We start from the raw sequence: 14,418 nt of genomic DNA, 5'->3' as shown, positions 1-14,418 counted from the left end.
GATTTAATTGCCCCCTCGTTCCATTTTTCTTCCGAGAACAGTGGTGCAGTACAGCACCCTGCCAGTGAAATTCGATTCTTCTGCATCAGTCATTGTGGGATAATTGTTTCTCCATGCCCTCTGTGATCTGATACAGAGCAATAACACCCAGGAGGGCTTCCTGTATGGGCACGACGGTGATGTGGCTGCAGGTATAAGGCACAGCCGTGTCCCGTTGGCATCACCGCAGTACGCATGATCGCAGTAAAGAACGCCCTCAAGGGTATTACTGTTCCTTGTTACGCCGCTTCGTTGCATACTCAATTCTGATTGGCCAATGAAGGCATTCTGAGGTCTGTTATTTCTGAATAACAGACCATTGCTTCATATAACAGACCGCTGTTTCACATCTAATCATATCACTCTGCAGTCAAGAAGTCCGGGCCATTTTGTTGGTTTGCAATCAAATTAACTAGCGATACTTTGTGCCACAAAGATGTTACTCCTTGATTACTGCAGACAAATACTGCAGATTTACTGGGATTACTGCAGACAAAATTGAACATTTTGCCAATATTACGTCATTTATTCAGAGACCATGAAACTTTTAATTGCTGGTTAGAGGCTGAACAGCAATCTTACTGGATTTGTTTATGCTGCTATGTTTAGAGTTGTATTACAGTGTAGCACGGATGCTAGCTACAGATGTTTCTATGATTACAGTCCTGCTACAATATAGCATGGATGCTAGCTACAGACGTTTCTATGGTTACAGTTCTGCTACAGTGTAGCATGGATGCTAGCTACAGACGTTTCTATGGTTACAGTTCTGCTACAGTGTAGCCCATGGATGCTAGCTACAGAAGTTTCTATGTTTGCGTCCTGCTGAACTATTTTTTTGGCAGGAAGCTTGTAAATTACTGTAGTTGTAAAATTATTTTAAATCAATATTTCATGTAAAATTATTAATGTCTTTGCTAAGTAGCCTTGTGAATAGGCTGCTTCGCAACGGTTGCTTCATATGATAATGTCCGGCTCGCTGTATGCAATCCCTCATGTACACAGTTGTTACGTATTGTCTGAAAATTGTCTTCAAAATAGTGGTACATGCATAAGAATAGGACGAGAAGCAAGAATGATCACTGACTACCTCCCTGGTTACCGCTGGAGTTAGCAACCAATTCCCATTTGGAGTATGTCTTTGATCAGTCAGATTGCTTGGCTGAAACTACCTGTCTTGTAATGTGGAGCAGCTGACCATCATTAGAATAGAGCCGTTCCAAGAAGCTATTATGCCTCCAACAGAGTGGTGGGTGAAGGATTGAATAGGGTAGGAAGAATAAACAATAAAAAAAATAAGCAAGCATAAGTGTGGATAGATACTGTCATCTTTGTGATAGGATATGCCATACTTTATGAGATCCCTCTTGTCATGTAGACTAATGAGCTCTATTTTTGAGAAAGGCTCAACTGAGGGAAAACAACTGACTGGCCCCCGGGGTTGCACAGTATACAGCAACACAGTTTGTTCTCTACTCGTTTCATATTGTTATTACATTCTCTGTTAAAGCGCTACTGGCATTGCTGAATATGACAGCATATAAAAATAGAAAACGAGTACAGCATATTACTCCGTGCGTATTGTTATCGGTACAGAGTATGCAGTACATCATGACTTTTATGTGGAATTTGACTAGGCCTGTGAATGTAATTGCAGCTCTATATTGCTTTTGCTCTAGATGGGGCAAATCAATCCCATCGTCAAACTCTACATTGTCACGCTAGATGGAGGCTCCCAAACGACTGAACTGCGACCTCCTGACAGCTTTGAAAAGAGGTATCATTTAAACAAACTTTGGATAAAAACAACATATTAATTCTGGCCACATTTGTCCTTAGAAACACTTTGCCATTTTCCTTTTCCTTAGTGAGTACTACATCACCATGGTGAAGTGGGTCACAGAGGAGAAGCTGGCGGTGCGCTGGGTGAATCGAGCTCAAAACATGTCAATTCTTTCACTGTGTGATGTCACCATGGGTGAGTGTGTAAAGGTGAGTAACTGTCAATCATTTTCTATTTCTATCTTCTAACATTGAATAAAGTGATTTATACATACCGCACAATAACTTTTATTCCCATTCTTTCCTATTCAGAAACATGTGATGACATCGGAGAAGTGGCTTGATCGTCAGGTAAGCACATCAGTCAATTAAATGTATCATTATCTCACAAAGGCAAAAGTATAAAGTATAACACACTAAAAACAACATCAGTCGAAACATTTTATCTATTATTTTTTCTCATCAGACATATAATGGAAAAATATATTTCAGCAATGGCAAATGCAGACAAATTAATTGACGGCTGACAATGCTAATAATCCATACTTACAACTTACCAACTTACCAGTACAGTGAGTGTTTTCCCCACTGTGATAAGTGATAAGTGTGATAAGTGCCCAGTGAAGAAAAATAATCTGCACTGTCGTTTTTCTCTTGAATTAATGGAAAACTAAAAAAAAAACAAAAAAAAAACAACAAAAAAAACTACCTTCACCTTTTGTGCTTCAGATATTTTTTTTTTATTATTTTAAGCACTTACTGTTCTGCATGGCAACAAGAGGACAATTCATGTCAGTTGGAGATTTTCCAAACTTTTGCTGCATGTTTGTTGTTTGTCTCTCCTCTAGAACGAGGAGCCAGTTTTTTCCAAGGATGGCACAATGTTCTTCATCACCATGCCCCTAAAACATGGCGGACGCGGGGCGTTCAACCACATCACCATGATATCCAACCAGGTAAAACTATTACAAACTATTATTAAAACTACTACATTTAGTTTGGTTCTGCTGGTATTTCAAGGAAACTTCCAGCGTCTATGAAGTTTTTTTTAGAGAGATTTCTGCTTATCTCTTCTCTGCTCCCTTATCTGCCCCCGCTGCCGACAAGACTTCCAATTACTTATACCGCTCATATGATTCTATTCATTTTGAAGCCTCATCATTTTGGATTGTTTCCAGACTCTATTTCCTGAAACACTGGCGAATTAAGAATATATTAAATTGAATAAATTAAGCAGAGTGTTGTACAGTAGATACACTGGAGGCATTGGGAGTTTTGCCAATTTAATTCAGTTTCTGCTGAGATAATAGCTGGAACAAAGGTTTTAGGGGTAGATGGAAAGTCATGGCTAGGCGCTGAAGGTGGGCAAACAACTCGATAACATCAGTGCAACCCTTTAAGGCCGTGTTGTGTGTGGGCTGGGGCATGGAAGGTCATGTTTATAAAAGTTTTCAGTGAAACTATTTGGTGTTATATCTGGTTTCCCTGCTGTTTTATTGTGTCTCATGCCTGCCCAGTCTCACGGTCAAGAGGTCAATCTTCGCCACCTGACCTCAGGAAGCTGGGAAGTCTCTCAAATTTTGGCCTATGATCAGAGCACAAACTCTGTGTAAGTGTGAGTAACTGACACCACACAATCCGATACAGTCAACAAATGGCTCTCAAATAACGGGTGAACTTTCTGTTTTTATACAGCTATTTCCTAAGTACAGAGGATGACTCAACACAAAGGCAACTGTACAGGTACTGTATGGATTTCGCAAAAATATAGAAACACCAAGATACTTTAAAAATGTCCGGAGATGCTAAAAAGTAAAAGAAACTCTGATTCAGACTGTCTTCAGAATAGTTTCAGTGTGTGCTGAAGTGTCTGCTGCAGGAGTACAGCACCATTCCTCCATGATACATTCCATTATTTGGTGTTTTGTTGAGGGTGGTGGAAACTGCAGTCTCAGGCGCCGCTTCACAGCCTCTCCTAAGTGTTCAATTGAGTTGATATCTGCTGACTGAGCTGGCAGCGGTGTATGGTTTACATCACTTTCACGCTCGTCAAACCATTCAGTGACCACTTGTGCTCTGTGGATGGGAACACTGTCATCCCAGAAGAGCCCACTCCCATCAGGGTAGAAATGTTTCACCGTAGGACGACGGCGATAACTCAGAATGGCTTTGTATTGGATGTGATGGATGGATTTCTATTTGACAGTAACAGAATGGTCTTATTCCTGTTCACCTTGCCCTTTGATGTGGGCTGAAGCCATAACTTCAATATGCAGTGCAAAAAATGACAAGTTGTCAGTTGATTTTAACTTGTTTCCAGACCTATCGAGCTTATTTCATGATATTTTTAGTCAAATGATCTCACTGCACTGGCAGATAATCTTGCTGGTTTCAATATTAAAACTTGAAACGACTTCTGAAATGACTTCTTTCAAGAAATCATCATAAAATAATGAAAACAATGAAGAAAATCTTGAAACAAGAAACTTTCTCCAAGACTATTTCACTTTTACCAAGTAAATACCATGAAAAAAGTTACATTATCCTCGAAAAAAGTCACATTTATTGAAACCAGTAGTAGTATCTGCCAGTGTAGTAAGATGATATCCCTAAAAAAAAATCCTAAAATAATCTTGATAAGTCTGGATACAAGATAAAATAACTTAACAAGTCAATTTTTGCTGTGTATAACCTGAAGAAGCAGCGATGTGAAACAACAATTATTTGCATGACGAAACATTAAAAACATAAGAAAAACAAACATATATATCTATGAAATATTAAGCAGTCAGCAATTCTACAGTGTTCATGGATGGAACTTCAATATATTTTGTTTAGTCAAGTGTTTCTTACAGGCTACACACGGATTGATTGTATCTCAAATGTTGTAAATCCTGCCAAGCAGACCTCTGTTGTCTTCAGACGTCTTCATTGTCTTCCTGAAACAGAGTCTCCACTGTGGACCCGTTTCATAGAGAATGCCTCAGCTGCTCCCTCTTCAAACCACAGTGCAGCTTCTACGACGCTCTGCTCAGCCCCGACTATCAACACGTTCTGCTGAACTGCAGAGGTGATGCCTCATTACAGCCAAAACCACATCCCTGCACTTCACATCTGAAGGGCAGATTACAGTTAATATCATCGTTGAATGGTTCATCAAAAGCTTAAAGTGTCACGATCATTTTGGTGCTGCAATAACACAACATTTTGAAGAATTGCATGTGCACAGTGAACAATGTGATATGTCTTGCCTTTGAAGTGTTTTTACCATTTCACTTGCAGCATACAGCTTTTACCAAGGCTTCATTCATTGTAGTTCCACTCATTCATTTGGCTCTGTATTGTCAGGCAACTTGCTGTGTGTAGGACTTTCCTCATTATTATGCTGCTTTGAAATTAGTTATAATGACACATTTAAGAATAAAAAACTACAATGAGTAATAGCCCCAGTAATCTGCTTTGTGCCTTAATTTAGCTTAATTCAGGAGTTTTCAATCTCAATCCTCCACAAAACATGTCTTTAGGAGCTGGCAGAATGGTAGTATCTGCCTTTTAAAGTATTTTTCAACACAAAGACTGAAACATAGGGCTACAACACACTGAAATATTTACTCTTCCAGTATAAGACAGTAATTGTATGTGACTCACGTAGGTAAGAGCTGTAGAGGTCTGAGCTGTGGAGGTCAGCAGATACAGAGCAGGAACATTACACAAAAACTCACAGTTGTCTATTTTTTATTTTTCAGGTCCTGGAATTCCCCAAACCACTCTTCATAAACTAAATGACATAAACAGTAAGTGCACCGGCGCTGACAAGCTTGAACTAATTTCTTCTAGCTATCAGGACTCTTTCAGTCAATTGCATCAGGTATATTTATTCACTATGTTTGGGTAGATGCCAAGTTCAATTTTTTTACAAGTGACTGTGTGCCTGCAGTGTGTTCCTGTGAAAAGCAAATGAACAGCACATAAATCGACCATGCGCTGATGTTTGAAGATTAAGTCACTTAAGTGTGAACAATCAGCGGCCAGAATTCAGCAACACTGAGCATTAGTTTGTCCAACTTTACAACTGTAAAAAGTGTACACAGTGATCCAATTAAGGCAGTGTTTAGTGCTTGAAATGTTGTTGAGCGTGCATCAGGCGCTGTCGGAGCGTCTGGGGATCCTGCAGCAGATAAACGATCAGCTGCCTCCACTCCTACAGGCTCACAGTTTGAGAGATGTTGATTAATCCACTCATTAAAGTTGCATCATTATATTCTCTGTGGGCCTACAACAAACACTACATATCGCATTATCAGTTACCATGCAATCTGACCCTCATTTGGCTTGATGGGGAAGTGCACTGAATTACAATTTCTTGAACTGTGTGGCTTCAAGAGTGTGTGACTATTGTGTGTTCGGTAATGTACATGAACAGTTATGATAATTTCTTAATAGTTAATCAAGCGGGAGATTGAATTGAATTACTTCTTCTGAATTAGTTCTGGTGTGTAATTGGGTTAAACTGTTCTTTTTCCAATTAGATGTTCCATTAGTGTTGCAAGTATGGGTTTGCATTTAAAATGTCATAGGTTTTATTATAGGAAAACACATGTAATTTTTTCATCTTGATTTTCTGTGATTCATTTTCTTTACAATAGGCAATCAAGATAATGAATAATTTTATTTTTGTTCTAACTGAAGCAATTGTTCTTCTTGTCCATTCGTCAAACAGAGAATGACACTCTGGAAAGGAACACGGTGTTAAGAGATGCACTGATAAACAGGTCAATACCAAAGAGGGAGAGAAGAACTATACAAATCAAAAACTTTGGTATGACACAATCATCTCTATGTGGCAAAATGTTAAAGTGTGGTTTGGAGGCTGCCATAGCTTATCATTATCATTTGATGCTTTCACTTATTGTCTTTGAGCTGCAAGATTCACTTCCCCTGTTTGTATCCTCAGTGTTGTCAATATCATCATCATCATCATCATCATCATCATCATCATCATCATCATCATCATCATCACAACCACCTACCATCAACTGTCACTCATTCACTTTATGAGTAATAATCAGGAGCTGGCAAGGGAGTGAGACAGGTTCATCATTACAATTTACAATTTACAATTTCCCATTTGGCAGACGCTTTTATCCAAAGCGACGTACACATGAGATTTTAATACAACACAAGCAAGGATCTAGTCAGGAGAGAACAACGAGAGTAAGTGCCATAAAGCTAAGTTCTGGTCCAACAGGACATAGGTGCTACGAGGCAGAGCATAGAGGCAATGCATAGAGTGCATAGAGTACATAGAGTGCGTAGAGACAGATAAAGAATTTTCTTTTTTTTTTTTTTTTTTTTGATTCACAAAACCTTTGGAAAACAAAAATCTTGCTATCTTGCTAGTGGTATTTCTTTTGCAACTTTAGTCTTACAAACAAAAAAATAAGAAAAGGTGACATTCATCAAAATATTTAAGTATTTTCTTAATTTTCTCCTGATTTTGCATCCTCAGAAAAAATTACAAATAAATGATTAATATATTTTCAGCCCTTTCATACTTGTTTCCATCATGGTTGCTTCACTTTGTAAATAAAAAAACCAAGAAGAGTTTGCAAGAGATGAGACAAATCTTAAGAAAATGTTGGGGGATTTGCACTTAAGAGCCTTCTTAAGAATTTCCTCTTTTTAACTTCTCAAGGTGTATCTGTATTTTGTGAATCCAGCACCAGATAACTGGGGTTGTGGAACCCACTCTGGGGTAACATTCAAGTGTGCAATCTCTCATGCCGTGAAACATTTCAGTTTGCAACATAATGCACGCCCATCGAATGGACAGTCAGGCTCTCTAGGATTAGAGTGTGAGACGTGGAAATTGTAGCGGTGGTGTTGAGGCAACAAATCCAGGATAAACACAACTGAACGAACAGGTGCAGAGCTTTGTGAGGTGATTATGAATCAGCCTTGGAATGAGAAACACACCGGTGTACTGTTTCAATTAGAAGGGACGGCACACCATATGGCTTCTTTTCTCCAATCTGTGTGTGCTATTAGAGACAATGTGATACACAGTTAAGGCTTTTGAGTAAACACAGTCAGATGGAAACCTTGTAGTCAAGTTTTCAGACATTAAAAGTTGAAGAGGAAAGAAAAACAGCCTCCTTTTCGGATTAACAACCATGCATTTGTTAGTTTGAAAGTTCATTTGGGGTTTTGAGTGGTTGTTATGGACACTAGGACCATGAAACCTGCTCTAACTTTTAAACACCATGTAAACCCTGAATTCAAAAACATGAAAACCTCCAGCATTACAATTACAAGATTTGTCTGTGATATAGCAGGAGTATGTTACCTCTAGTTTGACCCTTGCATTTGGCTATTCTTTCTTTTCCTGATTAGCACAGCAGCTTCATGACTGATTACATTCAGTGTTGTACTGGGCATGGAGCCTGTTGAGCTTTGATGTAGCTGGAAAGATAGATGTAGTGCATAGTAATATGCTTTTGCTGACTTGTAATCACTGCCAAAATCGACTCTGGACTGAATGTTAAGCTGTTAGATGGAAAGAAAATTGTAGTAGAAAAGTATCTGCTCATTATGCTTGTGTGATGTGTGGAATCAAGAAATTCTGTTAAAAAACTCGTACTTCTTTTGCAGCACTCCGTCTGGAATTAACTCTCCCAGTAGATTTGGATGAAGCAAAGCAGCACCCACTTTTACTGATTCTGTACGTATTTTTTTATTTTAATATTTATGAATATTGGCAGTTTTTAATCATACCCTTCTTGTATTCCATCATAAAAATGTTAAAGCAATAATGAATCTGCTCTGATAACCAGATTTCATTTGAGAGATCACAGGATAAACAGACATGACATTAATTCATTAATTCAAGAGAGAGTGCTTTGAATTTTATCAATATATTACTGCTTCAAATGTTCTTAGAGGTTTAGTCCTCCTAACGGACTAAACTCGTTCTCCTGTTTCTCAGTGACAGCGCCCCCGGTGGCCAGGCAGTGAGCGACCGCTTCTCTCTCAGCTGGGACTCTGTGCTGGTCAGCTCACATTACGTCATCGTGGCTCGTCTGGACGGCCGGGGCAGCGGCGCCCAGGGCCAGAGCATCCTGCATGAGGTCCACCAGAGACTGGGAACTGTGGAGGTTCAGGACCAGATCGCAGCTCTGGAGTAGGTTTCTTTTTACCAGACTTGGGTTAAATAGTATTTGCCGATACCCATATTTTTGTATTGAAGGTGCCGAGAGACAACATTTTGTGCTGCTATTCAATATCTTTAAATGTTTCCATTTTCATGCCCTAGAATTTTATTCTTCAGGGTGGAAAAGTCACTGAAACAGCATTTAGACCATCATGGGACACTAAAACTCTCCATTGAAACCTAGTTATTGAAATTCTTTTAGGGTTAGCAGCTCTTTAAGGCAGCTTACTCACCGCACCTATTCTATGGCACTGAATCTCTGGGATAGATTACTATGTTTAAATGTTCTAAACTCATTTAGAAAAAAAAAAAACATTATTGAGCAATTAGATTTAGAGAATAGAAAAATAGAAAATGAAAAAAAAAATGAAAAGTGAAAAGTGCAAAAAAGTAAAATTGTATTGCAGGTATCAGAGGTGGATGAGATGCCGAGATCCAATATTTAATAAAGGTTTCCTGATATATCAGCAAATCACTATTATCACTATATCAGTCCAACCCCAATTTTTTGTGTTTGTTTTAACCTATTTTAGTACCAGATGGGTGGGGTTTACTGCGTCAGGACAATTCAAGTAGAGTCAAATAAGTTGTAAATCAAATAAAGGTATAACAAATTGACTTTCAAATACTTTTGTCTGGGCTTGCTGCCATATGGAGCCGAGTCCCACACATTTTATGCTCCAAACTGGCTAAGACAAACAGTAAGAATTATTTGCAAGTACTATTTCATTCAGGTCTGTTATCTTCACCACAAATACATTTCTTAACTCAAGTGAAGCCAATTGTGGTTACTTAAAAAGTTGCTTCATCCTCTCATTGGCTACCATTATGTATCAGACAACTGCTTAACCCTCCTCTCTGCCTGTTTTCTTTTTTTCCTTCAGTACAATAACGTTTTTGACTGATATCCAACAGTTAACACATTCTAATCTCTTAGGTACCTGATCAGGCTTCCCTATATTGATAGCAACAATGTTGGAGTTTATGGGAAGGTAACATAACCTCTGTATTCAACTAAATAATCAAATAAGACCCTTGTTCAGACTATTGTTTTCTTACCAAACTTTCCTTAAACGGTTCATGTTGTTTTTTCCAGGCCTATGGAGGTTTCCTGAGCTCTCTCCTGCTCCTCTCCTATGGCTCCATGTTCAGATGTGGCATCGCGGTTGCTCCTATAACAGACTGGAGACTCTTCGGTAAGATGGGCCAGGTTCCTACAGTCATGGGGAAACTGGAAAAGTCATGGAATTTGAAATTTTGTCGCTGTCAGGTGAAAACCCTGCGTCTCCAAAATGTCAACTTTTCAGGAACTAAGAAAAACAGCCTTGTTTTAGCTTGATCACAATGGATTTTTGGCTTTATCCTGGGGATTTTCTTTTGGTTTCATAAGCCCAAGAGGTCAACCCTCTGAGGAGCAAGTAATCCTTTCACTGAAGTGAAAACATGAAAATCACCAAAATTGGAGTTACATGGTTTTCACAGGACAACAGCGATTTGTGTCTTCCAGGCCTGGAAAGTTATGGAAAATTATACATATTTATGAAATTTTTGAAACATCATGTACATTTGTTCACTATCTTTATTCAGCTTGCAAGTGTGTAATGTCAGGCTAGGCTGTTGATAGATCTAGTTGCCTTTGAAGGAATAATAACCCAAACAACAAATTTCTTGATTACATAAGCCTAAAAACACGAGAGGAACATTCAAATCAGCTACTCAAAAAAATAGAACATTTGGTCATAGAGGCTATGGTTGATTGTCAGCTAGACCTAGTTAGGCTCATTCTCTGTAAAGTCCTTTGAGACATCCATGTGATAAAGGGATATATAAATAAACAAATTTGAAGTTGAACTAGAGGTTGACAAATATTCATTATCGAATTTGAGCTATATGTCATGGTAACGGTATGAAATTTGATTCAACAAAGCAATGCCGACATTAACTGATCCACTGATTCAGAATGTCATACCTGATCGAAGGCTGACGAATGGAGAGGAGAAGCATTCATAAATGGCGTTTTCTATGTTTCAATGTTCAACATGTAGTAAAGAAGATTTTAAAGGCATTTCTAACAAACAAGCGGCACTGTTCTCAAGTGAATAGGTAGTGAATAAAGGAAAAAATGTGGAACATTATGCACTTTCCTTTTCCGTTTCCATTAACCCTTTTGTTTTGTTTGTCCTTATAAAGGGTCAGCCTTCACTGAGCAGTACTTTGGATTTCCAGCAAAAGAGGATCGCAAATACCAAGTACGAGTGGATTCCACTGTCTTTTTGAAGGGTTGTTAGGGCTGTTCAGACTGAAAATGGCATTAGTTTCACGACAGTGTAACCTGCTCAAACAGATTACAGCTACAAGCTCATAGTCCCTGTGAATGGAAATGGAAATGGTGAATGGAAAACCTCCCAACTTCAGAACTTACCTAGCTCGTTCTCAGGGCCCAGGACAGTCCAGTGTGTATTTTTGAGCAGAAACAACTCTCTCCCATTAAACAAGACTCTTATGTGTGATGTCAAGACATTAAATGGCGGACTGGCTTCGTGAACTAACTTACTTTTTCCGACCTTTAACATCCAAGTGAGCTATAATGTTATTGTACTGTTATCAATTCCAAATGTCCTGAAATCTTCCCGAATCATCTTGAATGTCACCTGTACAGTCAGTTTCTAATTCCTTTTTTCTTTTACTGTACATCAGTGTGACGTTACAGGTTAGGCAGTGGAGCAATTTCTTCTCTGTTTGGCTACAGGAGACAGAAGCTATGAATATTCACTAATAGGAACTGATCCTTTCCAGGACAAAGGAATTATTTCTCCAATTTCAAACCTGAAATTCAGTGTTAATCCCCATGAACATCGGGTCACGAAGCAGTGAAGCATGTGTAGAATTAACAGTACTTAGCATTTGCAAATGGTTAGTCAACCTGAAAACATTAGGTGATGTCTGCACTGTTACCGTGCCTCTCTGTAGTGGGTAATTTTTGCTGTCTCCAACAGATCTCCAGTCTGGTTAACATCACAGCACCGAGTCGATTGAACTTTCTGATTATCCACGGCACTGCAGATGGTGAGTACAGTCTAATTTTGCTTGTATGTTCACTCTTGATAGATAATGGATTCATGAGCTCCGCAGAGAGGAAGCAAGTACAGAAGATAAAGGAGCAGACAGATGTGCAGTATGGTTCGTTGGTGGGTTATACATAAGGTCTTAACCAGAGCTGTAGTACTGTAGTATTGTCTTGAGTCCGGTCTTAAAAAACAGTTTTCTGACGTCTTGGACTTGTCTCCGTCCTGTTATCATTTTGAATCAGACTTGTCTTGGTCTCGGCCACTATTGGATGTTAACTCTACATTTTCCTGCCAATTTAGAAATATAAAAAAATGTATCGACAGTAATAGTCCTCAACAATCTATGTATTGATTAGTCAATACCTATGCGTTGATTCCTTGATTGTTGAAGGGTATGGAAAGGAGTGGATTTGAAGATAGATCTTTCAACCTTCAGAAACTCCTTAATCATTATTTTTACATCTAGAAAGACATTGAAAGACACTGTTTATTGTTTGTTTTGGTCTTGGTCTTGAAAAGAACTCAATTAGCTCCGGTCTCGGTCTTGACTTGGTCTCGACCCACTTTGGACCTGGTCTTAACTCGAACTTGACTGGACCTGGTCTTGGAATTGACTTGACTAAGTTGGTCTTGACTGCAGCTCTGGTCTATACAATATTTACCAATAAACAGGATCTGATGTAGCTATCATTTGTGCTCAAATTACAGACAAATAATGAAAAACAAAAAGTGGTTTATAGTGTTGTTTGATTTCTGAGTGCATTAAAAAGTAATCTCATCTTAAATGAATGATATTATGTTTTTTTCACCAAAGATTTTAAGATGACACATGAGATGAAATCATTTGCTACTCTGGATCTTTTCGCAGCATACACTTTTTTTTACTACGCTAAAATAGTTTTCATAAAATTTCCAACTGTGTAAGTGTAATGGACTGAATATCCGCCGTGTCAGGACATGATTAATATATTTTAATTATCTCTTCCTTTTCAGCCACCGTTCATTTCCAGCATTCTGCTGAGTTGGTGAAACTGCTGTCGGCATCAAATGTTAACTACACTCTGCAGGTGACTGCTGCCATTTCCCCTTCCTGTGCCAATTCATTTAATATCCTTAACAAGAGTAGACCTTGGTGTTATATTTATAATTCAAACACACACCCACCCTACTACCCTCTTGCCTTAAATCATCAATTACTTCAAAATTGACAAAGTGGATGGTTGCTCACAGTGGGAATCCAATCCTGCTTTTACAAAAACTTGATCTGATATTAGAAGAAAGTCTTGTATCCATATAAAAAAGGTAGCAGGCACTATTTTTGAGCTACAGTGGTAAAAGAAAAGACCCCCTGCTAAGAGAAGAAGAACAGAAAAGGGAGATGAGAGGAAGTGAAGGTACTAAGACTAAGAGGTCAAGCAGCATCACAACGCTGAGCAACATCGAATGTAAACAAATTGATGAGACTAACTCTGATATTAACATCAGGAATTAACGCTAGCAGATGAGAGAGAAGTGTCAGAGTGCCTGCAGATGTTTTGCAGCCTCAAACGCTGTGACAGCAGTGCAATATGTAAACTATTTGTCATTAAACAAGCTAACATGATGGTGAGATTTTAAACTTTGTTGTCAAATCTTCAGTGTCAGACAGTTTTCATTCTGATTGGTCCCATATAAAGGATGCTGTCTGCATATGCACAAAGAATTGTGGGGCGTTTAGTATTGCTGCCCCCCCCTTAATGGAGGTAATAGACTAGTTGGCAATAAAAAACGTATTATATATGTATTTAAGTTGGAATTTTATGTTGTAATTGTGACACCATGGAGTCCAACTGTGCCTCCTTTATGTGTGATATTAAGAAAATAAATTGTTTTTCAGCTAATAAAACACAGGAATGGACACAATATGAAGTAAATAATTCAATATTTTTTTCTATTTCCTGCTGCCTAGATTTTCCCAGATGAAGGCCACAACATCGCGTCTGTCAAGAGCCAACACTACATGCTAAATTCAGTGATCACCTTCTTCCAGCAGTGCTTTGAGGAGGAGCTTCTTGTCCCGCTGACATTCAAGGAGGACGACTAGGCTGCAGACCCTCTGTGGAGCAACAGTTTGCTAAACGTGAAAAGAAGAGTCTATAGCGACTGCTCTCATGAGCCAACATAGAGATGCTGTGTTTTCCTGAAGGGCTGCTGTCTGTGAATGCACTCCAAGAGGTTTAATGAGAACAAAAGGCCTATACCAGAGAAGGAGGACTTTTCATTTCTGTGTGATGTACATGTCTTATTCTTTGATGAACAACACGACTTGAGAGTAGTGTA

General features: G+C 38.7%; 1 protein-coding gene across 1 annotated transcript in view; it reads left to right on the top strand.

Moving 5' to 3' along the window:
• LOC139926529 (inactive dipeptidyl peptidase 10-like) overlaps nt 1–14,182 on the top strand; it is a 48,985-nt gene extending 34,803 nt beyond the window's left edge. Inside the window, exons 10-26 of the mRNA XM_078286195.1 lie at nt 1,719–1,816; nt 1,908–2,031; nt 2,134–2,172; nt 2,670–2,777; nt 3,339–3,430; nt 3,517–3,564; nt 4,770–4,891; nt 5,568–5,615; nt 6,542–6,640; nt 8,473–8,542; nt 8,807–9,001; nt 9,969–10,023; nt 10,128–10,227; nt 11,222–11,280; nt 12,028–12,097; nt 13,093–13,166; nt 14,048–14,182. Coding sequence (XP_078142321.1) covers nt 1,719–1,816; nt 1,908–2,031; nt 2,134–2,172; nt 2,670–2,777; nt 3,339–3,430; nt 3,517–3,564; nt 4,770–4,891; nt 5,568–5,615; nt 6,542–6,640; nt 8,473–8,542; nt 8,807–9,001; nt 9,969–10,023; nt 10,128–10,227; nt 11,222–11,280; nt 12,028–12,097; nt 13,093–13,166; nt 14,048–14,182 — 1,536 coding nt within the window. The remainder of the gene's footprint in view (nt 1–1,718; nt 1,817–1,907; nt 2,032–2,133; nt 2,173–2,669; nt 2,778–3,338; nt 3,431–3,516; nt 3,565–4,769; nt 4,892–5,567; nt 5,616–6,541; nt 6,641–8,472; nt 8,543–8,806; nt 9,002–9,968; nt 10,024–10,127; nt 10,228–11,221; nt 11,281–12,027; nt 12,098–13,092; nt 13,167–14,047) is intronic.
• The last annotated feature ends 236 nt before the right edge of the window (nt 14,183–14,418 follow it).

The sequence above is a fragment of the Centroberyx gerrardi genome, chromosome 10, assembly GCF_048128805.1.
Source record: "Centroberyx gerrardi isolate f3 chromosome 10, fCenGer3.hap1.cur.20231027, whole genome shotgun sequence".
Lineage (NCBI taxonomy): Eukaryota > Metazoa > Chordata > Actinopteri > Beryciformes > Berycidae > Centroberyx > Centroberyx gerrardi.
Note: the sequence above shows the minus strand (reverse complement) of the source record. Positions and strands in the feature narration are given on the sequence as shown.